Source organism: Exophiala bonariae, assembly GCF_035927105.1.
Source record: "Exophiala bonariae strain CCFEE 5792 chromosome Unknown scaffold_9, whole genome shotgun sequence".
NCBI classification, from domain to species: domain Eukaryota; kingdom Fungi; phylum Ascomycota; class Eurotiomycetes; order Chaetothyriales; family Herpotrichiellaceae; genus Exophiala; species Exophiala bonariae.
In genome coordinates, this window is record NW_027042484.1 from 25699 (window position 1) to 47442 (window position 21744).

Below are 21744 nucleotides of genomic sequence, written 5' to 3' on the forward strand. Positions count from 1 at the left end.
TGAATTAACTGGGGCAATTTGAGGAACTCCAGGTGACTTTTGGAGTGGCAGTTCCTGAGTAGTGACGTCGACGATCGAAGACAAGCTCAAGGCTACTGCAATAAGCTCAGCGGCACGAGAGCGAAGCTCCACTCGCATGGCTTTTAGCGCTCAGTGGCCGTTGGGATATCGTTCGCTAGCCACGGAGGACAGGTGTCATGATTAACATCCTGCTCCGTACGAGTACATTTTATGTTGATACGAATACGTGCCATTCCAGTGGAGTCTTAGACGTTGTTGCCTAGAAATTCGAAATTGCAAAGTTCGTTACGATTTCTGCTTTGCTGTTGCGGGTACGGAGTATATAGTCCTGCCAAGACCCTCCCTGGGCCTACCGCGGCGTGGTCAAAATGGTTGCCGCATTTACGGTGTGGTATAGATATGTGTAGAACAGTGGTCCCTGTCGCTAGACTACCAAGGCTTCTTCCAGAGAATACTTGATATTCTGCGACGGGCATATGCAAGCAACAACCTCCGGTGTTGACATGGACCAAGGGTTAGTTCCTTACCAGCTCATCACAAATCGCCCTTAACTTGGCCTCGGTTTCGGGTTCCTAATCAACATTCAATTACCCCGAAGTCTGTAAAGAGTAAGATGAGGACGAGTACTCACTGTCGCACTGTGGCCAGCTTTCGAACTCCAGTAGAGCTTGGACTGGGGCAGTGCTTTATGAAGAGCCCAGGCCGCTTTTGGTGGACAAACAACATCATATCGGCCCTGCACAATGTACGCTTATGTTTGTCAATCAAGAGATACTCAGCCCAGGCAGTACGGATACTTACTCGGGATGTGTGCGATTTTCTCGATGTTCTCCTTGTTGAGAAGCCTTTTTTCGTCCCTAAGGAAGCATCCGTTGACAAAATAGTGCGCCTCGATCCGCGCGTGCTGCAAGTTCCAGTCCTCCTCATCCAGCTTCTCATAAGCGTTTTCCGCCAGAATCAATGTCGAAATCGACAATTCCCACCGGTTCCAATGTCTCGATGCCTCCACAGCGATCTCTCGTTGATCTGAGGTGAGTAACTTGTAATAAGCCTTTGGTGGGTCGCTTCGTTGATCCTCGGGCAAATGTTGAATGAAATCTTCCCAACGATCAGGGAACAAGACGGCAGGTCCCTGTCCTCTCAACGTCCAGTCGAACTCCCATTCTTCACCAAGGAATATACCTCGGAGCACCAACGCGCCAACGGCGTCTGGATGCGTCTCCGCATAGGCCAAGGAAAGCGTGCTTCCCCATGACCCTCCAAATACGACTGCCCACTTGGAAATCTCTAGGTGGTTGCGCAAGGTTTCGATGTCAGCCACCAATAGCTGCGTTGTATTGTCACGAAGCTCTGCAACAGGCCGTGACTTTCCTCCACCCCGCTGATCCAAGAGAACAATGCGATATTTGGCTGGGTCGAAGAACTCTGTGCTTTTCGCTGAAGTTCCACCTCCGGGTCCGCCATGAAGAAAGATCACTGTCAGATTGAATCAGTGAGCATAGGCCACCACCTCCTGTCGTCCAGAAGCTTGGGAGAGACAGATTGAAACAGAAAAGGTTAATTAGGGCTCACCTGGCAAGCCACTGTTAGAGCCGTATTGGGAGTAATATACTCGGTGTAAATCGCTGACTTGAAGATATCCCTCATCCCAGGGTTCCTGGTTCTCATAGCCAGGCATGTTCGATAGAGCGGTCTCGCAAAGGCTAAGTCGATATCAAAGCTTAATGGTTTCTGCTGGCGGGATTTGCAGTTGAGGTCTGAACATCGGCTGACACCAGTTCCGGATGGGGATGAGTGAGAAGTGAGAGACACAAGACGTCACCGTAGATCGTTGCTAGAGCTGTCTCAGTGTCGAAGAAGTCATCTCTTCTGCTGAGTAGTTCCAGCAGGTTGGGTGCCACATGGCTGCCAAGCCGGCTAAAGCTGTATTGGGTGCCTAACCCCTCGTAGACCTCATATTGCTACCTTCACGGTGCAGTGATGGCCGGCTACATACGGTATGACACCTATCCTGGGACCAACGAGGCCATTTGACGCAGAACAACAGCTACTTGTGAAGTTGTGACCTTCCATAACTCGGGGCAATAAATATCCTCTGTGACCGGCACCTGGTCTTCCCATGACTTAACGTTTCCCGACGAAGAGCCTTCGAGCCTGGTAAGAAGGCTAGCGGCCAGCAGCTGGTTAGGACTTGATGTGGAGTGTTGTTCGAGATGATGAAGTAGGCCGCGGATCCCTGCTTCTCCCACGATTACAACCTTTCACCGTATCCGTATACCTATGAGAAGAAACAGGAAGTGTAAAAAAAGAAGTGTAACAGAAATTTCCCCACCTGGGTAGGCAGAGCATCTGAGGCGGATATCCCCAGACCACAGCATAGGGGCTGGGTCTTGTGTCCGGGAATTCTTAGGCTTAGGAGGTGGGCGCGCCTCGCCTGGGGCAGCCACCTGGCAATCCCGATTTTACGGAGCCGCCTAGTTAATACCCGCCATCAATAAGCTCGACATATCGTTTTCAAGTACTCGTACGCCGACGGAGTACTCCGTACGAAGCACTGTAGGACAAGAGCCAGTTAGTAGTCAGTACTACTTGCTTGAAAGCCTTGAATATCGGGAACGAGCTAAAATTGGTTGTCATCCTCCAGTCATCTTCCTGCGCAAACCCTTTACGGCCGATTCTTTCATCAGAGATCCAGTAGGATTCATGACTCAGCGGACAGCCCGGAGAGTTTTCCCTCTGAATTGTGTCCGATGTGCAGTTCTAAATGCTCGTCTCCATTCTTGAGCTATTCATTCCCTGAAACCAGTTGACAAGATAACTAATTAGTCTTTTAGAGATTATGAGTTGTACATTTGAAGATGTCGCTCGGTACCATCTAATCGATCTATCTCATATATCACACATCACCCAGACTTCGCAGGTCGCGGAAACATCATCCTAGGTAAACTCACGATAATACATGACAACCACTAAAACACAACTTGCAGCCTATAACTACTCCCTTCAGCAGATCATCTGTTTCAGGTAGCGAAACTTCCTTCATTCGCTCAGGAATATCGCTAAACATCACACGTGAGCGGATGCAAGGATGTCTCTGCCATCCACAAGCAATACCGACAAATCCAGTGCGACCTGATGATCATCTGGGTTATGATGACTAACATGCGAACCCAGAACGGTTGTTCAAGGTCTCGAAATTGCATGCAAGATTTCTGGCTCGTACGTCGTCAAAGTCTCGACCTATCCACACGCGCTTGATACGATCGGAACCCCAGTTCTGGGTCTGCTGGATACGAAAGTGTACCCTTTAAAAGAGCAGATCCGTGCATTGGGTGTTTAGTAAGTTCCACATGGTGAATCGACTACCTGCCTATTCTAACTATTGTTTCACCAGGATCGACCCTTCATCCATTAAATACTACACCGTATAACAAATGGCAGCCATTTGTGACGAAGAGAGACGACAAAGTATTGCCTCTTTTTTAGATGATCAATCTCGCCTCATTCGTCTGTAATAGAGTTACAGGTGGCGATGCTTTTGTCACTTCGTATAGCGTTACAAGCTTTCTGCGGCGTGATACGAGACGCAAATAAGACTTCCTATCAGGGCACCTTCTACTTGGGGTTTGGTATCAGTGCTAGGACGTTCTATAGCAGGATTGGCATCAACACAGGGTTTTGATTGCTATTGACTTGTCAGATGTGGGAAACCTTCCCGTTGTCTCTATTCGGTCGTCTGTGTTCTATTCTCCTATGAATAAGGCTCACTTTATGGTGTCGACTCCATTATGCGGAGCAAGCCAAATAAGGAACTGTCGGTCCAGGGTCGGTGACCCACTGTGTGAGATCCCTGTGAGATATCAGGCAACACATTGTTTTAATGCTGTAATATCACCCCCTCGAAATTTCTGGGGCAAACCTCGACGGAGTCCTTTTACGAAGAATGCCACACCAAGGTATGGTATCCTGGACGGCGGCACCGAAATCGACTTCTAGAAATGCCTGAAAGATTATCAGGCTGGCGACATGAAATAGATGAAATGAACATGGATGCGAAATATCTACATAGCATACACTAAAGTAACGTGTTCAAAAGTGGTATTGACACTTTATGGGTAATCTTTAACTACTCAACAGAAACTTGGGCCATCTCAGGGATGTAATCCATGACTAGACATACAAAGTTCAGCTCCTGAAGACAAATGATTGAGATCAAGAAGAGATTTGGTCGTTGTAACTGATATTTGTTGCCACGGCCCGCTTTTGATGGTTCTCTCCGTCTGCCACCTCAGAGAGACTGGCACCAACTGGGGCCAAGGGATTTCGGCAGGTTAGTAACTAATTATTCAGCGCCAGGTCGAAATTAAATCACAGCCCAAATCACCTTGCGATCGAGACACTGACTAACAGTAAGATCTTTTGCGATCTTTGTCTTTTTGGGAAGGAGCCATGCCCGGAGCTTTGGCGGCCACGGTATTGACGGCTTTTGATGGGCCATAGCATTTGAAGTACAACAGCCGCCCGTCGCTTGCGTTCTCAGCACAAAGCTTTATTTGACCCTACCGTCCCCAGCTCGACTTGGACACTATTACGAGTGCTTGTTCGCTTCCCTGGGTGTTGAACTTTGTCTTGATGTGTCTCTGAATTCATCGTTGTGCGCTTACCTTACCCTTGTTGCATCTTCGAATGGTTTCGACCAAGGTACCTTGCGGTTTCACCGACAAATGCCTCCCAAGGAAGAGGATGGCACACAACGGTCATTTACATTTATCACCGGCAACCCGAGAAGCAAGCAGAACATCACCCAGATACGCCGGCATGCCGGTCAGAATTCTGGTCACAAAGCAGCGCTCCAGTGGCCCACGTCCTCCGCGGATACGGTGATTTCTTCTGGAAGTAGCCCTACCCCAACCTCTTACACCTGGAGTCCCAGGCAATATGCACCATCCAGGCCTTCATCAGCTGACGAGACTTACGACTCCTTCATAGCGTCACAGTCCAGAGCCCAACAGCGTGATGTATGGTTATCGCAAGGCCCTTTCTCATCCTCCCCAAGGCATCGCCTTGACCTAGCAACCTCTTCGATTGACCCTGATACCTCCAATCTCCTACAATCGACTCATGTATACCAACAACAACAAGCAGAATCTTGGTCGTCCCCAGGAGCGTCGCTGTTGGCCGGGATAGATAAGACTGACCCTCAGGATACATCGGCTAGATCAATGGACAGATCCGGAGCCCATATATTTCAACGAGTGGTCGATCGGGGTCCAGCGCTGCCAAACCCGCCAGTAATAGAACCATCTTCACCTCCTCCCACCACCATTTTAGCAAGTCCACAGCGACACAAGCTAACAATCCAAGAATTGGTTAACAAGTCTGGACCAGAAGAGCCTTGTGGAGGAAGAGTGACTCCAGAGACTCAACGTAACGGCATTCAGTCTCCACAAGATGGTGGCTCGCCGTTGTCCGAGTCCAGTGGTCTGCAGAAAGCGTACGAATTCCGAGCACCTTATACTTTGCATAATGTAACTCGAATTAGGAGACCTCTCGTGCGACGGAAACACAGTGGCCAGTCCAAGCCAGAAGAGAAGTCCAGGAAGCGACGGAAGCATTCAGTGGAGTCAGACTCAAACTCAGGCTTACACACAAGTGACTCGGCAAGTCCTCAGCTTGTGAAAGAAAGACAGCCATGGCATACCGACAAATGGAAATCTACCATTCCTGCTCCACTTCTACTACCTGCTCCAGCGCTTTCCAAAGAAAATACATCATGAAGCAGAGATCGTTCAGAAAGTGCCTCTATTAATTGGTTAAGTCCAGGCTGGACGGCATTCTTCTAAACTATAACGACCAATACACGGACTTCTATTTCCCGAAAGTGCGTCATCTATGTGGACAGCACAATTTGCTTATTGCTTCACACATCGACATTCCTTCATGGCCATATGAACTGGCAGCATGCGCAGCTCGTTCGGTGCTGGTCGAGCTCTCGCTTGACTGTAATGAGAGTAACACTCCTCAGTTTGGGTCAAATGGTGTGTCCTATCAGGCAACTTCCCTGTTCTCAGCATCCATCTTCTCTCAACTTCTCAATGCGCACGGCACAGACAATTAGCTGACGCAAAATTCATGGTTTCCATGGCATCCCAAGTTCAGTGCCAAGGCTGTGTTTAGCACAGATAGGTCGGCGAATTAATGCAGCACACGCTTCAGAGGATATAGTGCCCCATGTGGCGACCATATAGAGGGTTACGGCCTCACGGATTGTCAGTAAAACGGGCAAAGGTGAGCCTAATAAAAGAGCCTGGATTGGACGACACATCGCGTCTGGTGCGAACGTCGCCTCCTCCCCGACGTTCCACACATATCGAATGTCCTTCACTATTCAGACGTGGGCATTTCAGAGTGAGCATGTACTTGGATCGGCCATGGATGATGAGTCTATGTCTGCAGATGGCTATATGATCGGATGAAGACTAGCATTACTCAGATGAGTTCACGAACGAAGTGTCTTTCACGGCTATGCATACCCTATCTAGCTATATACATAAACGAGAACATATTACCACCTGATTTTATTCATTGTGGCCTATGCCTTGACAAGTCGCTCGCCCTAGACCCGTCCATGGTGCCATCGTACCAAACTCTGGCACAGAACATACTTGTTACTTAGATCACATCGACACCCACCCCAACTCTACAACTGCACGAGTTCATTCAGTGATGCCAAGGTCTAGGTGAAGAACATGCATAAGGGTGGATTATGATTTTATTCTGAGTCCAAGGTCTCTACTCAAAGATCTCTAATCGCCCTTGCGGTTCAGGGTCCTGTCTAGCTCTATCTATCAGACGCAGGAACAACATGGCGCTACTTACTGCAACAGGTAATGTGTGCTGTTTTATATAACCAGAATGTAGGCCCTCAACTAGAGGAGTCAGTAATGCGACGTCATTTGCTCTTCTTCGTATCCGTCGGCAGGCTCCTTGATAGGACCGCTGCGGACTCGTTTTTATTTTTATTTTTATTCTTCTTCTCCGTCTTCTGGACCCACGCCTCGGCAGCGACGCCGCCAAAGACGAGTGCCACTCCGCACCACTGGCCGGACGAGAGGGACTTGCCGAACCATAGGACGCTCAGGAGCATGGTGAGCATCTTGCGGGTGACGGTGACGGTCACCAGTAGGAGGCTGGAGAAGCGCTCGAGGGTGGCATAGATGAAGAGCTGGCCGATGGCGCCGCATGCGGCAAAGCCCAGCATATCCCGCGTCACGGCTGGGTGGCGCGCCAAGAAGGCGAGGGCAGAGGAGAGCTCGTTTGTTTCGGCGGCAGGGAGGAAGGAGGGGAATAGTGCCGGTGGGATGTACGGGGTAAGGAGGAGATAGGTGGTCATGAGGAGTGTGCCCAGCAGGTTGAGGATGACCATCATTTGTGGGCCAGTGGTTTTCCCATAGCGGTGCGGGGAGCTGAAGATGTGGTCTTGCACGGTGTTTGTAAGGCCGTCAAAGAGCAGGTTGATGCCTAGTAGGGTCAGGCCGTAGATGCTGCTGCTGGATTGAGGTGTGGCTTTTTTGCCGGCTTTGGGCGGGTGGTAGAGTGTGAAGAGAGCGACGCCGCCGGTCACGGCGAGGACAATCAGATATTTGGAGAGTGGGTAGCGTTTGCGGAACAGTGTGACGTGCAGGGCCATGACGGGGAGGAGCTTGCAGGACTTTGCCAGGACGAAGGTCAGGTAGTCGACATGTGCGAGCGAGGCGTAACCGAAGGGGGAGGCCAGGGTGGTGGTCAGGGTTACGAGGAGGAGTGGTGGGAGGGCTGCGGTGGATGGAATGATGCTGAATGATGATGCGCCGGTCTTGGAAAGGAGGTAGAGACTGCCGCTGGTGAAGGCGAAGAAGGCCTGGATGGTGTTGAGCACGATGGGGAATCGGAAGTATTCTCGTTGCGCCTGCGCTGACGAATCGATTGCATATGGGGTGGTGGTGATGCGCTCTTGAAGGAGACCCCAGGTCAGGAACGAGGCGTAGATGCCTCCAACGCAGATGACAAGGGTCAAGAGGCTGGATTGTGGAGGTTGCTGTTGTGGTGAATATGTTGACTTGGTTGTCGTGGACTGGACGGATGGAGCACTCTTTCGCGGTATGGTAGAGCTCGTAACATGGCCGTTGGTATAAACTGCGCGTGTCTCTGCATCATCTGAAAGTGCCTGCATGACTTCCCCAGAATTGATTCTCTGCACGGGCGCCGTCTGTTTTTTACGCGCCATGATTAAATGCAACCTTAGATTTGTTTGAAAAGAACGACTAAAAGAAACGTATAGCAACCAAAAGAACGGTAACACGAAGTTGAAGGACGCTTTTTAGAATAATAGTGAGGATGATGAAATCTGGCCAGAACGATGGTGTAGGTTTCGAACATGGAGTGACGGTAGAATTCCCCAATTCCACGTCCCGCTGACAGCCACACTAATCGTACTAAGGGGAAAAATTGCAGGGATCCTGGCTTCAATGCCAAAAGATGGGGACGGGCTGGTTTCATTTGAGTGGAGCAAGGGTCCATCTTTTCAGCCTCATCGGAAGGGGATCAACGGCCTGAGCACAGCTACGACTACCCCGATGGATTCAGCCTTGCTTGGATCTTGAACAAGTGACACCACAGAGAAGCAGTATGAGCCGAATTACAATGAGAGGTGGCTTGGAATCGATCAATTATCAAACAGCCTAGCTATCTAATCGTCCTCGTCATCGCTGCCAAAGATGGCTTTGAACACAGCCATTCCAGGTCTTTCTTGCTCGAGGGCCTCATTTTGACCTGGGTCCATGATGGATGCTTTAGACGTATGCCCATCCGTCGCTAGCAGTGTTTCTTCCAGAGGATTTTCATCACGACGAGAAATTGTCGTGGATAAGGCCCGCTGAACATCTGCCGCCGCGAATTCTGTAGGCTGCATGGTGCTCGAGTCTGGCATTGATTGGGAAGAAGCATGAGCGCCACCAGTCGAAGCCGGCTGGGTCATATGCTCTGGCGGTGGTAGGCTAAATCTCTTGGATACCAGTCTAGAGGGGTAGAAATTAGAAAATGATCGTGTCAAAGGCCCGAACATGCCCAATTTCGCTGCTGCCTCTGCTGGATCTTCTGGTTTCGCTGCAGGCCTGCTAAGGAGTGAATCAGACCCCTCCCCGTTTTGACCTTCAGGTACCGAAGAAGAAGAAGTGAATCGACTCGCCATCAAACCTGAGATTGGTTTGAACACTTGAGCGGCGCGTGCGAACTCTTGCATCTCTATCACCCAATCGTCTTGCTTCATGCCATCCGCCTTTGGTGGAATTTCACTCCCATCATTTCCTTGGACCAAACCGGCTTGAATCTCAAGATATGCTCGGTACCGGCTTCTTTTGCCCTCATCTTCTGCGTATGGCATCCAGCCACTGACTCCACGACTGAGGGCTTGAAGTGCTACTTCTTTCTCCAGATGCGGAATTAGATTGACAACCGAATTCGTGCTTGCGGCATGACCTTTATATCCAGATGGAGCATGCTCACCTTTTGCCAGTGGGAGATCTTCTCGACCCGAAGCTGCAGCCAGACGATCTCGTGCAGATGGAGTCATGAAATCGAAGATGGATTTCCCAGGAAGTGGGCTTTCTCCCAAAAGCGCAGCTCGACTTTTCGCTGTCATGGAAGAGGCTCTAGCAGCATCCGCAGTAGACGTAAAATTCGCGTCGGGCTCGGCTGTTTCTGATGAGATGGAAGATTTCCAATCTGAGGGCACTTGCTGAGGCCGAAACTTTTCATCATTGAGACTCATTGTACCAAATGCATCCAGCTCGTCAGCGAGTTTGAACCCATCTGGTGGCAAGCGACCATCATGGCACTTTCTGAGAGTACTCTTCACAGATCCAAGTTTCTTCGATACAAATGTCGGTTTGTGCTTCAGCATGGGATTTGCTGTCCCAATACTAGACTTCGTTTTGGCCTTTTGTTTCTTCTCGCCGCCGATAACTCGGTTGTATGATATTCTCGGGCCCATCGAGTAAGGATCATCATCGTCCTCATCACCGTCGTCGTTTAGCACGCCTACCCCGAACCCAGTCTTGGATTTTTGTTTTGCCGCCTTCCTTCCTTTGAAGAGCTTGGGTGCCGAGTTCTCTTCATCTGAAGACTCAGGTGACGTGTTATTTCGACCCGCGTGTTTCGAGGACTTCTCACCCATCCCAGGCTTGTCTTGCAACTCAGCCTCATAGCCGAGTCCCTTGCGATCGCTTTTCCGAAAATGAGAGACAACTTGAATGTCTGTAGGCGCGAACAGATGCTGTTCTCCTGGGATATTGCCGTCATCCTCCAGATTTGCAGCACGACGAACTCGAGGACCGATTCCTTGACCCTCCTTCCAACCCATACGCATCAGGAGTTTGACGCCTCTCGTCTGTTCCGAAGGTCGAAACAGTTCAATGGCGGCAGATTTACGCTTGGGGTCTTGCTGCGTACCAAAACCAGCAAATTCTTCTGACATTTGGAGAGTACGTGATTGTTCGGCTTCCTGAAGGTCTTCCTCGTCCATAAAATCCTCTGGCTTCTGCTGAACCTGTGCATTTTTGACATCTTTGGCACGATTCTGTCGGGAAGAAACAAAGGCAGAAGGGGTCCAACCTTCTTTAGAGCCTACCGTATTGAAATATCTGCATCCTGCATTTTAGCCATTATGTTCTTGTAGACATGTATCCGCGGGCTCACCCGGCGCTGAATCCTCCAGTAAAGGCGCCGTGCAAGCGTTTTCTTCCTCTCTCATCAGTAACCTCTTGCTTCCAGACAGGAACGAAGGATCCATCATCACGGGTGTGTTCGTCTATCGGAGGTAGAGGGGTGCCGTAGAGTACGAAAGGAGAAGCTTGCTTCTGTAGATCATCCTCGAATGATTGACGAGAGCGCTTGTATGCCATAGTCATTTCTTTTGGTACAAATGCTAGCGTACGAAGCGAGAGATGTGCAAGGACGAAACTTCGGGCATCTTGTCAGGATTATAACTTGTGATGTTGGTATGAGTTATGTTTGAGTTAGTGGCTCAAGCACGTGTTCAAGCAATGGAAAAAGCTGCTCGCAGCTCACGTGGGCGACCGCCACGAGCGTGCCGCTTTTGAAACGACTTCTTCGCAACTCACCCTCCTCTCACCCTCCTACTCACCCTCGTCTTTGTCGTGCTATTATATTCTATAGGAATTTTATAGTAGTCATTTCAAAGACGACCAAGAAGATACTATATTACTATAGACCTACTATCTTTAAGCCACAATGCTTTTACGACCTAACTTCGATTTCGATGCATCAGTTCTTTATCTGCATCAGGAGAACTACCGATATCTGCCAACTCCAAAACCACAATAACTTGTCCGCGAAGATCATAGGGCTCGATCTAACCCTATCAAAGCGTATAGACAAATTCTGGATTCTCCCGATCTGTCAAGTCAAGCCATCTGTATCATCCAAGTTAGCTGCGATCCATCTCCGAATCGAAGATTAGGGCACCTACTCAGAGTTTTCCACCCTTAAATATGATGCAGCTGCTCTAATCGCGGATTTCTTCTTGTTCTGCTGTTGACAATACCACCATATGAACAGAATGTCAACTGCACAGAGTGCGTAGCAGACCAAAATCGTAATGATTGCCGGGACGTATCTAGGTGCATCTGAAGGACGGAATGTTTGAGGTCCTAACAACGTCAGCTCGCGCTTTTCAAGACCACTGGGGCGTTTGGAAGGAAGACAAACCGATAATATTGCCGACACAGTAGAAAATCAAGTATAGTCCAGCCACGGTAGTCTTTTTCGTATATCCAGCCACGTTGGAGGATATCAGACTCAGAATGGCTACAAATGGAGCTGGCCCTGCCAGAGTCAAATAGTATCCTATCAATTTGCCTATTTTGGCGCTAGGAGGAAGGGCAACGAGGAGGATGACACCCAGAATTGCTATGCCCAACCCAACCAGGGAGACCAACAACCGCTTCTGGTACTTGTCGCCGTACCAACCGCAGAAGATCAATACGACCACTTCAACCGCACCGGCAGGTGTCCCAAGTAGCAAGGAGTGGGTTGGAGTATAGCCGAAAGAGACAATGAGCTGGGAGAAGAAATTGGTAATTCCGCCATTGGGGATGTTCGAGGCAATACCATAGAAGGTAAATGCCCATACCAGAGGATCTTTCAACGCCTCAACAAACTGATATGTTTTGAACCGCTTGTTACCAATGCCCTGTTGGTTATCTCGTACGCGTGCCAAGGCTAAAACACGGTCGTCTGGAGTCAACCAACGTGCCTTGAGTTGATTGTCGGGAACGAAGACGAGGAACAGAACTCCTACTATGATGGTAAGGATACCCGTGAAGAGAAAGAGTATTTTCCAGGGAGCAGTGCTGGAATGGTGGTCTTTCTGCCCGACTGCAATACCGTAAGCCACAAAACCACCGAAGATCTGAGCGAAGCCGTTAAAGCTGAACCAAATGCCGGTCCGGGATCCCTGCTCAGATGTCTTGTACCACTGAGAAGTGATCAGAGCGAAGCCAGGGGTCACGGCAGCTTCAAATGCTCCTAGGAAGAATCGGACGACTGCGGCTCCAGTGAAGTCATGAACCACGGCAAAGAGTGCAAGGGTCAATCCCCATAGGATAATGCAAGCCCCAGAGTATTTGGCGATCGGTAACGTTTGAAGCAGGCGCACGGTTGGCCATTCCCACGCCTAGAGCAGAGTGTTGGTGAAGAATTACCAGGACCTGTGGCTATCTACTACATACCAGGTATCCAAAATAAAAAAGTGATGCCAGCCATTGATAGTTGTCACCCTTCAGCTTAATGTCTTGTTTAAGGCCCATAACACTTGCGTATGACAAGGTGGTTTTGTCCAGGAAGTTCCTACAAACCACCTTGATTAGTGCACACGTTTTGGTCTTGGGGGGCCAGGCGAATACTGACAGTCCATAGACGACACACAATATTGGCAGGATGATTCGATCAATCCTTCGAAGTATTCGCTTGTTGGATACTTCGTCGACCTCAACCAACTCCTGACCTGCAAAAATAGCCAGGGCTTCGTCGGCGTCGGCCAGTTCCGCGATCTTGCCATCCTCGACAGAAAAGGGCGTCAAGGTATCAGCGCCGCTACTTTGTATCTTCTGGTCTTTCGGCATTGTTCTGTCCGTTAAATCTAGTTTGGACCTGGTCTCGAAATATTTACAAGGTCGATTGAAAATCCTGCCTTCTGGTATGCAGCACCATCGTATGCTTTATGTAGCTCTCTACCCATCTGCCCGAGAGACTTTCGGGAAGGGCGAATATGGACCCAGCGGGCCTCCCCTCCCCAGAGCCCCATATGGGGAAAGGTACGCGTCGTCGGGAAAGGGAACGGCGTTCGGGAAAGGAGATGAACTTCATTGGTATTCCCGAATCCTCCAAGCAACTTTAACGAGACTTCACGACGTTGCGTTTAACCCAGACAAACAGATCTTTGCATTCTGCCCGCCCGTTGAAGTCCACTCTTTCCATACAGCATTGTGGGGAAGAACATTTGACACTTTCGTGATTGTCTCTTTCGGCAGGCTCTCGGAATTTATCCAGGAGTAGACCCATTTACGGCTAAAACAAAAGCGATTTGCATCTATTCGGAAATACTTATGCAATGCGGATTTCAGTGTCGTGTTTTCAGTGCAGGTACAGCTTGCTCTCCAAACGATGAGTTTTCCTTTTCATGACGAGTTCTGACCTTCCCCAGAAACGCAAAGGTGAAATGCGTGCATGAAGGGTCTCCACCATGTCGAGGCTGCTCAAAGGCTGGAAGATCAGGGTGCCAGTTGACACCCACACGTTCCGCATCGGGCAAAAAGTCTTCAGGTTCCAGGAATCAGGTTCCAAACTCCAGACGTAAATGGACGAAGCGGCCAACGTCTCAGAGCATCCAGAGGGATAGCTTGGCCACTTCTTCTCGAAATGTCATCCAATCAAGTGATCGGAATATTGACAATCATCTTGGCCAACTCTCTCCCGGCGTTGTCATTCGTGCTTGTACATTGCTCAAGCAGATATATCCGGCTGCAGATTTCATCCATCTCCCATCTGTGTATACAACGGTATTAGCAGAGGACTGGAAGATAGACCGTGTCTTCACAGCCTGTCTCATGGCATTATGTGCCCCCTTGTTGCCAGGGGAAGGTCTGTCACCAAGTGAAGAATATGCTTCCTATGTTAATCAAGCATTATCCAACACAGTATTCGAATCCCCGAGCTTAGAGACCGTGCAATGTCTGCTGATGATATCGTTGTACGATTTTAGGGTCGGCCATGTATATAGGGCATGGATGTACATTGGACTAGCCACAAGGATGATTGAAAGCCTTCTATCAAGTGCCCCGAACACCAGCACTGACGCCGAGGGCTGCACTGACACGAAACAAATGCAACTGAATCGTTTATACTGGTCCTGCACTCTTCAGGATCGGCTAATCAACGCTGGGTGCGGACAACGAAGTAGCTCTCCCCTGTCACTCATCGACGTGCCCCTTCCTGCCGGGAGCCATGACTTTGTATTCGGCCGTAAGCCGCAGAGGACTTGGACTATCAAAGAAGTCTACGATACAGCAGATGGCGTGAGCCCTCTTCGTCTTTCTATCGATCATTCGTTGAGCATCATTGTTTGTGGACATGACATTCTGCTGAACGTTATGGGCTTCGTGCGCAAGCAGAAGATAAACAGGACGGGTTCTTCGCCAGAGCAGATAATGCCTTGGATGCCAGAATCTCCTTGGTTCGCCCTCAATCGAGATCTTCAAACGTGGCGAAATTTCCAAGAATTAAGCGTTCATTTTCCTGTAACAAGCGTCTACGCCCATATACAGTTTGGGAACTGCGAAACTTTCACCTATATTAACCTCATTTACTATCTAAGGTACGTTAATATGTTCTCATTTTGGGGGCCTCTCTATGGGTTTAATGAAATTTCGTTTGCTGTGCTCATATGAATCATAGTTTGTTGCTCCTCCATCAACAACATATACCCTTCTTTTCAGAGAGGTGCACAGAGCCTATAGATCTCTCCAACCAGGGCTCAGATCAGCGCCATAACGCATGGTGGTCCGAAAGCGCGAAACAGCTTTCGCAGGCTGCAGAAAACATCACTGACATACTGGTCAGCCTGGATAAATCTGGAAAGATACTGGGGACTCCATTTGCTGGATTCTGTTGCTATTCAGCGTGCATGATAAATTTATATCTCGCTGCATTTCCTCCACCCCTTGTCGATCATAGACCTCGAGCGAAGCAACTTATCCAGTCGAATTTCCGCTTTTTGGACGTCTTCCGACAGTCTTGGAACCTTGGAAAACCTTGGGTAGGGGCTTCATTTTGTCATGCACTACGGTCTTGAGCTAACCTCCTCTTGCAGTGGTCAACAATTCACGAGACTCAATCATTATATAGTGGCGCCGAAAAGGAGACCGAGTCCCCTTCAGGGAAAAGACAAGCGCAATACGACACTATCGCCGCTTCTCCCTGCGAATATGGGAACATTAGGCAGCGCGAAGAGGATGCGAGCTCATCAGAAATCGCCCAAAGTGCCAGGTCTGAAGAGTTGAACCTTCACACTGATACATTGGATCAGGAAAGGTACAATCCGCCTTATGTATCCCTCTGGCCTTCGATCTCTAGTGATGAAGTAATCTCCTTTGACTTCGACGGAGCTGGAAGCAACGCAAATGAATGGAATTCTCTCTGGTCTCAGTGGGAAAGTGATGGCATCAACTTCTATGAGGTCGATTTGTGATGTAAATTAATAATTCCTCAGGCTAGGTCGATCAGAGCGTAAACAGTAGGGTGTTTTTCATATTCAGATGTTGTCACAATCAAACCAGTGAGACGACCCTTTTCGCCTATCAAGCTTGTTACCCGGATTTGAGACTTTCCCATGGCTGCGATTTGTTGTTCAAGCAACTTGCTAGTTCTAGTGTCGAACTTTGGGTCCAACCAATGATAAGGAGAAACTTCAATTGCTGATCGACCCCTTACATCGGTTCCATGACAGAAACAAGCCTTCGGAAATGAGAGATGTCTTCGGGTTAGAGGACATCCATTGACGATCCCGAACTCATACCTCTTAGCTGTTCAAACCAAAGCAGCACAATGGATTTTCTTTTCTGCCCTGGATGTAACCTAAGGTCCCCAGGTTCTCCTTTAAGATGATGCGATTCTACTTGTCGCCCCAGCCTTCTTGGTGTGTATTCCATCCTCCAGACGAAGAATACTCTTACCATCCGAATTTGATACTATAATGTCGAGCAGATTAGAAATTCCTCATCTAAGCGAGGAAGAGTCAACGTTCTTTCGAACGTTGTACAAAGACTTGCATCAGAACCCAGGCCTTTCATTCCAAGAGAGTTACGCAGCAGATATTGCCCAGAAACTCTTGGTCGAGTATGGGTACACCGTGACCAGCAAGATTGGAGGATATGGACTGATTGGGGTGATGAAGAGGGGATCTGGGAAAACAATACTATTGAGAGCAGACATGGATGGATTACCGGTAGAAGAGTTGACTGGTCTTCCTTATGCCTCGCAAAAGCGGCAAATCGACAGTGATGGGATCGAAAAACCGGTGATGCATGCTTGTGGTCATGACGTGCATGTGGGTAAGCTGCGTGTCAGCTTTTCATGGGTTGTCCTGTGCTAACATTATCTTTTCCACAGCATGTATGCTTGGAGCGGCCAAAGTTTTGAGTCGCAGCACGACTCAATGGAATGGGACCTTGGTAGTGCTATTTCAACCGAGTGAAGAACGAGCGTTCGGCGCCAAAGCAATGGTAGATACCGGGCTCTATGATCCTAACAAAATTGCATGCCCTATCCCAGATGTGGTTCTAGGGCAGCATGTGATGCCATTTCGTGCTGGGATGGTCGGCACATGTCACGGAGTGATGGCTGCTTCAGCAGATGGCTTCGATGTCACCGTCTATGGCCGAGGCGGCCACGCTAGTCAACCTCACACAACCATCGACCCCGTTGTCCTGGCATCTCATATTGTCGTGAGACTGCAGACGATTGTCAGCCGCGAGGCCCCGCCGTCCCACAATGTTGTCTTGACAGTTGGAAGCATTGACGCCGGGCTGACCGAGAATATCATTGCGGAACATGCCACCATCAAATTGACGATCCGCAGTAACGATATTAAAACCCGCGAGAAAGTCATCAAGGCAATGAAAAGGATTGTGCAAGCTGAATGTGCTGCGTCGGACAGTCCCAAGGAACCCGTTTTCCGAGAGACAACGGCGGCTCCCTGCACAGTCAATGACAGAGCTGTAACCACCCAACTGGAGGCGGCTTTCAGTGCGGCTTTTGGTGAAGATTACATCAAAGATGCACCTGGCCTCGGTGGCTCGGAGGACTTTGCCAATTTAGCCCTACCAATTAACAAACCTTACTGCTACTGGACTCTTGGAGGCATTGACCGAGCCAAGTGGGACGAGGCTGAAAAGAAGGGAACCATTCAAGCGGACATACCAACCAACCACAATCCCTTTTTCGCGCCTGAGGTCGAGCCCACTTTGAGCAGTGGGGTGCGTGCTCTAGTTGCTGCAAGTATCAGCTGTCTCGGAATGGTTTAATTGAATTACTCGGTAGATGAATGTTCTTGCCCTTCTACACTTCGTAGTTTATGCAACCAATTTCCCAGTAATAGTCAGGTACCCTGTTGACTCCAAGACTAGTTGCGTACCAGCCAAAGATATTCTGGTCGGATCAAACTTGTATCGAGCGCTAAGACTCGAGTTATTAGTTAATGAACTAACGTCAATCTTCGACTCAAGCAGGAACGAAGCTTCAACATGAACTCCGAGTCGAATTTCACGGCAATATAGCACCATGGTACTGAGCGTTTTACTTAGGTCGATACCATGGCTAAGTATATATTGTGGCTCCCCAGACACTACGGTACACAACCTAGGCTTTACCACCGAATATATTGGTCTTCAGTAACGCTGCGTATTGGATTCAAGGGCCAAGGATTGATGAAGAAGGGACCGTACCCTTGAACCCTTTCAGCTGCTGTTCGGAAATGGCCATCCGTTAAGTCCAATAGTCAGCTTTTCGCTTGCTCCAAGGTCTTTGGCTTGGGCCATGAGTTCATCCACATCCCAATTGGCCCAGAGAAATCTGCCCTTAAGGAAACGAGCCTCGGGACTTGCCAACCAAACATGGAAACCAGCTGGCAGAGAAACTATGTCAAAGTAAGAAATTGAGCAATCACAAGCCTGAAAACTCCAGGTCACTTACCATCATCTTTTTGGATGAGGTGCTCCAACCCTTTGATACTGGCCGCTGATTCCCTGTTCATCGCAGTGTCCACCACTCCAGGCTGAACATGGTAAACTGACAATTCTGGATGTGCAAAGGCAACTGAGTCCCAGAGCCTGAAGACTGCCATTTTGGAAACACTGTAGGCGGCAAAGCGAGGTAGGAAATTCATGTGCGCAGCTGAGGAGGAGACGTCGATCGCAACTGCATCTGCTGCAGCGTGGTGGAGGAAAGCTTGGGCAATGTACAAAGATCCGCTGAGGTTCTGCGAGACGGCATCTAACAGCTTGGTGTCATCTGCCTCACCCACTGCCTCTTGGGGGCCTATCATGGCGGCGTTGCTGACCAAGACATCAATTTTCTTGTCACCAACAACTTTTGCGAAAGCGTTCTCAACTTCGACCTTGTTTGTGATGTCGGTGGACGAAACAACAACCTTGACGTTTGGGAATTCCCCTTCAATAGCAGCCTTGGTATCTTGAAGAGGCTGCTCTCTTCGGCCAAGGAGAGCTATAAGAGATGCACCTGCTTCGGCGAAGTAGCGAGCGGTCTCTGCACCAATACCGGTACCGCCTCCTGTTATCACCACAGTCTTGCCTTTGGCAGAAAGCTCTGGGCGGGTAGGGGATATTGACGGATATACTCCAGTCCGCCATGTCGACGTTGGGGAAGGAAAAGGAGCCATGATATAGTGTAGAAATGGGCTTCTGGAATGTGAGTTGATGGATAGATGATAACAAGACACTGTTTGAGATACATGGCCATTATATATGTTGGCTCCTGTGCTTTGGCTTAACATGATGTCGGAGTGGTGCAATTTGTCGAGCTGCGAAATTGTCCACCCTACAAAGGTTACCTTCTGCTTACACTTACCAACTTAATTTGCATCGTGGCAAAATCCCAGGGTACACAATTGATGGCTTATAGATGAATACATCATGAGATTCTCAATCCATGAACAACTGAAGGCTCATGATGGAGTCAATGTCGTAGCAAATCATCTAGTGGCTGTGGCGTTGGAGTGTGATATACTCGCTTACAGCTTCAGGCATAAAACAAAGGTAGGGTGGAAAATTCCCAGGGATAGGGACAATTCAACTACTTGAGCTTTTGCAACATATTCCACCCAAGTCCCGTGAAAATTTTCTCCACTTACGACCGGGGGCTGTAGCCTTCTACAAAATGTTCCGCCCGGCTGATGCCCGAATGGCTCCGCTCCGCTGACAAATATGGTCAGCTTCCATAAAAGCTCGGGTTCCAATTCGAATTTCAAGGCAAGCTGTGGTTCAATTTGAAATGTATGATGGAAATGTGCAGATTGTCAAGCGGTGTCAGTTGTGCAACAAACCATTTGATGAGGGTGAGTTGTACTTGTTCCATCTATCGTGACGTCGAATAAGGCCAAGTCGTATTGACAAGCCAACAACATAGCGGCGACTTTGAAGAGACATGGATTCTATTGCCGATCCCGGAAGGTCGGTGGAACAAGTCGATCTCGATCTTGCATTTCTTGTGCAAAAGGCAAGGCGCGCTGTGACCAGAAGCAACCTGCATGCTCGAGATGCATAGTCAGGGCCATTGACTGCCACTACCCGATCCGATCATCTAGTCGTACTGCCTCGGGTGTTTCGACTGGTGATGGGGCACCAACGCCAGGACAGGATAATCGATCTTCATCAACGACAGGTCCTCTCAATGTGGAAAGTCGTGATGAAGCAAGGTCTTATGGTAGCTCGCTTCCCAAAGGGACGGTATCGTTCTCAACCTCCAACTGGGAGGATCTGGGTGTTGAATCCCTCGAATGGATCGACTCAGACTCTAGCTTTGCAGACTGGCTAAATCCTGACAAGGCCATTGACCATTCGTTCTTGATCACTGAATCTTTAGGGCCTAATCCGAAAGCCTACTCGGATCCAGAGATCTCAAGACCACAGGGTTTCACTCCCTCGCGTCTGTCAATACCGACGGGACCAGATGACACTGTCAGATCGCTCGTCTTGCGACCAAGATTGCTGGTCGAAGCGCAAAGAACCACTGACCTTGTTCTGCAAGTACTGAAGTCGTACCCTTTGATGATGCTTCGTCATAATACCTTTCCTCCTTTCATTCATGCGCAGTTGACGTCCCTCAACGTCGAGAATAACAATATCGAACCACTGGACAATTGCATCAGTCTGGTTGGTATGATAGGCCTTGGGGGCCGTGGAAGTCGAAAACTATTCTGGAAAAATGTACGACTGGAATGTGAGCGTTTCCTCGCAGACGTAAGTCTACCTATCCGGAGATGAGCTCATAGCGAGTGTGGTACACCAGTAGAAGCTGACAGGCTCGTTCAGCGATTGATATTGAATAGGTGGGAACTCCTTGCTGCACTCCAGGCTCTTTCAATTTATATTCTCATTCGCATGGATGAAGGGGAAACGGATCACAACAACCTCGATTTTCTAATGCTTTCAGCAGTCACAGTATGTTCTATGCTGCTTGTTTGTCTTCCGGTATCGCGCTTACCATGGTCTATAGGCGATGTCTAAGCAACTCACTCACTTCGTGATGCCAGGTGATGTGCAGACTGCTGTGTCCTGGTATCATGGTGGTGAGATAAGCTGGAATGAATGGATCTTCGAAGAGTCCAGACGAAGGTTCTTAGCCCCCTCAGCCTTAACAGTATTATGAGACAGAAATTCTGACAAGCTGCAAGGCTATGCGTGGTTTTTCGAGTTGTCAACATGCTTGTTCATTTCGAGCCAGCAGCAATCTGTGCTCTGCCATCAGATATTGTCATAGCGCCGCTGCCGACAAAAAGGCAACTATGGGAAGCAGGGGATGAATTTTCATGGAAGATGGAAGGCCAAAAGGAAATAGAGTCTGAACGTACACTTGCCCTGGCTTCCAATGGCAAACTGGTGAGGCTAGATGGGATAAACTCTGAATATGGCGAACCTTGGACCTCATCAAACCGCACAGTAAAGTGGCAGGAGTGGTGTTCAGCACAGGATCAGATGGGTTCATTGGTGATGCTTGCTGCTTCTTTATTAGGGTAGTCAGAACATGCGGATACTCAGTAGATCCGACGTGAGAGATCAAATGTACGGATCAGGATCGATCCTCTCAGGCTACCCGAGAATATGAACATCCACGTCAGTGATACGAAGCCACAATGTAATCATATGAGGAAATTTGGGAGTAGCTGGCCCCCAAGATTCGGGTGGCTGGCCTAGGGAGCCTTGTTTGAGCCAGAACGCTTAACGGTGAGCAGTTAGTGCGCTTCATAGGGCTAATAAAAGAGCCTGGGCCCGGTTTTAAGAGTGGCTGGTGGGGGGGTCCTTAGGGTGAGCAATGCTCATTCCAGTTAAATGATTAGGTTTGTTAGGGCAATCCCAAATGCCGAGTACCTGT

At 49.1% G+C, this 21744-nt stretch overlaps 7 protein-coding genes across 7 annotated transcripts; 2 read left to right on the top strand and 5 right to left on the bottom strand.

The window, feature by feature from the left end:
• Positions 1-608: 608 nt before the first annotated feature.
• On the bottom strand, positions 609-1699 carry LTR84_012840 (uncharacterized protein; the record flags this gene model as incomplete). The annotated part of the gene is made up of 3 exons (XM_064856347.1): positions 609-688; positions 823-1497; positions 1594-1699. The coding sequence occupies 3 exons, from the start codon at positions 1697-1699 to the stop codon at positions 609-611; spliced, it is 861 nt and encodes a 286-aa protein (XP_064707523.1).
• Positions 1700-4745: 3046 nt separating this feature from the next.
• On the top strand, positions 4746-5798 carry LTR84_012841 (uncharacterized protein; the record flags this gene model as incomplete). The annotated part of the gene is made up of 1 exon (XM_064856348.1): positions 4746-5798. The coding sequence occupies one exon, from the start codon at positions 4746-4748 to the stop codon at positions 5796-5798; it is 1053 nt and encodes a 350-aa protein (XP_064707524.1).
• Positions 5799-6973: 1175 nt separating this feature from the next.
• LTR84_012842 (uncharacterized protein) lies at positions 6974-8287 on the bottom strand (the record flags this gene model as incomplete). The annotated part of the gene is made up of 1 exon (XM_064856349.1): positions 6974-8287. The coding sequence occupies one exon, from the start codon at positions 8285-8287 to the stop codon at positions 6974-6976; it is 1314 nt and encodes a 437-aa protein (XP_064707525.1).
• A 462-nt stretch (positions 8288-8749) lies between these two features.
• LTR84_012843 (uncharacterized protein) lies at positions 8750-10961 on the bottom strand (the record flags this gene model as incomplete). Its single annotated transcript, XM_064856350.1, has 2 exons — positions 8750-10700; positions 10756-10961. 2 exons carry the CDS (start codon positions 10959-10961, stop codon positions 8750-8752), a joined length of 2157 nt encoding a protein of 718 aa, XP_064707526.1.
• A 479-nt stretch (positions 10962-11440) lies between these two features.
• LTR84_012844 (uncharacterized protein) lies at positions 11441-13202 on the bottom strand (the record flags this gene model as incomplete). Its single annotated transcript, XM_064856351.1, has 5 exons — positions 11441-11492; positions 11549-11729; positions 11788-12754; positions 12810-12927; positions 12988-13202. 5 exons carry the CDS (start codon positions 13200-13202, stop codon positions 11441-11443), a joined length of 1533 nt encoding a protein of 510 aa, XP_064707527.1.
• Positions 13203-16330: 3128 nt separating this feature from the next.
• On the top strand, positions 16331-17660 carry LTR84_012845 (uncharacterized protein; the record flags this gene model as incomplete). The annotated part of the gene is made up of 2 exons (XM_064856352.1): positions 16331-16688; positions 16747-17660. 2 exons carry the CDS (start codon positions 16331-16333, stop codon positions 17658-17660), a joined length of 1272 nt encoding a protein of 423 aa, XP_064707528.1.
• A 432-nt stretch (positions 17661-18092) lies between these two features.
• On the bottom strand, positions 18093-19033 carry LTR84_012846 (uncharacterized protein; the record flags this gene model as incomplete). Its single annotated transcript, XM_064856353.1, has 2 exons — positions 18093-18271; positions 18328-19033. The coding sequence occupies 2 exons, from the start codon at positions 19031-19033 to the stop codon at positions 18093-18095; spliced, it is 885 nt and encodes a 294-aa protein (XP_064707529.1).
• Positions 19034-21744: the final 2711 nt, after the last annotated feature.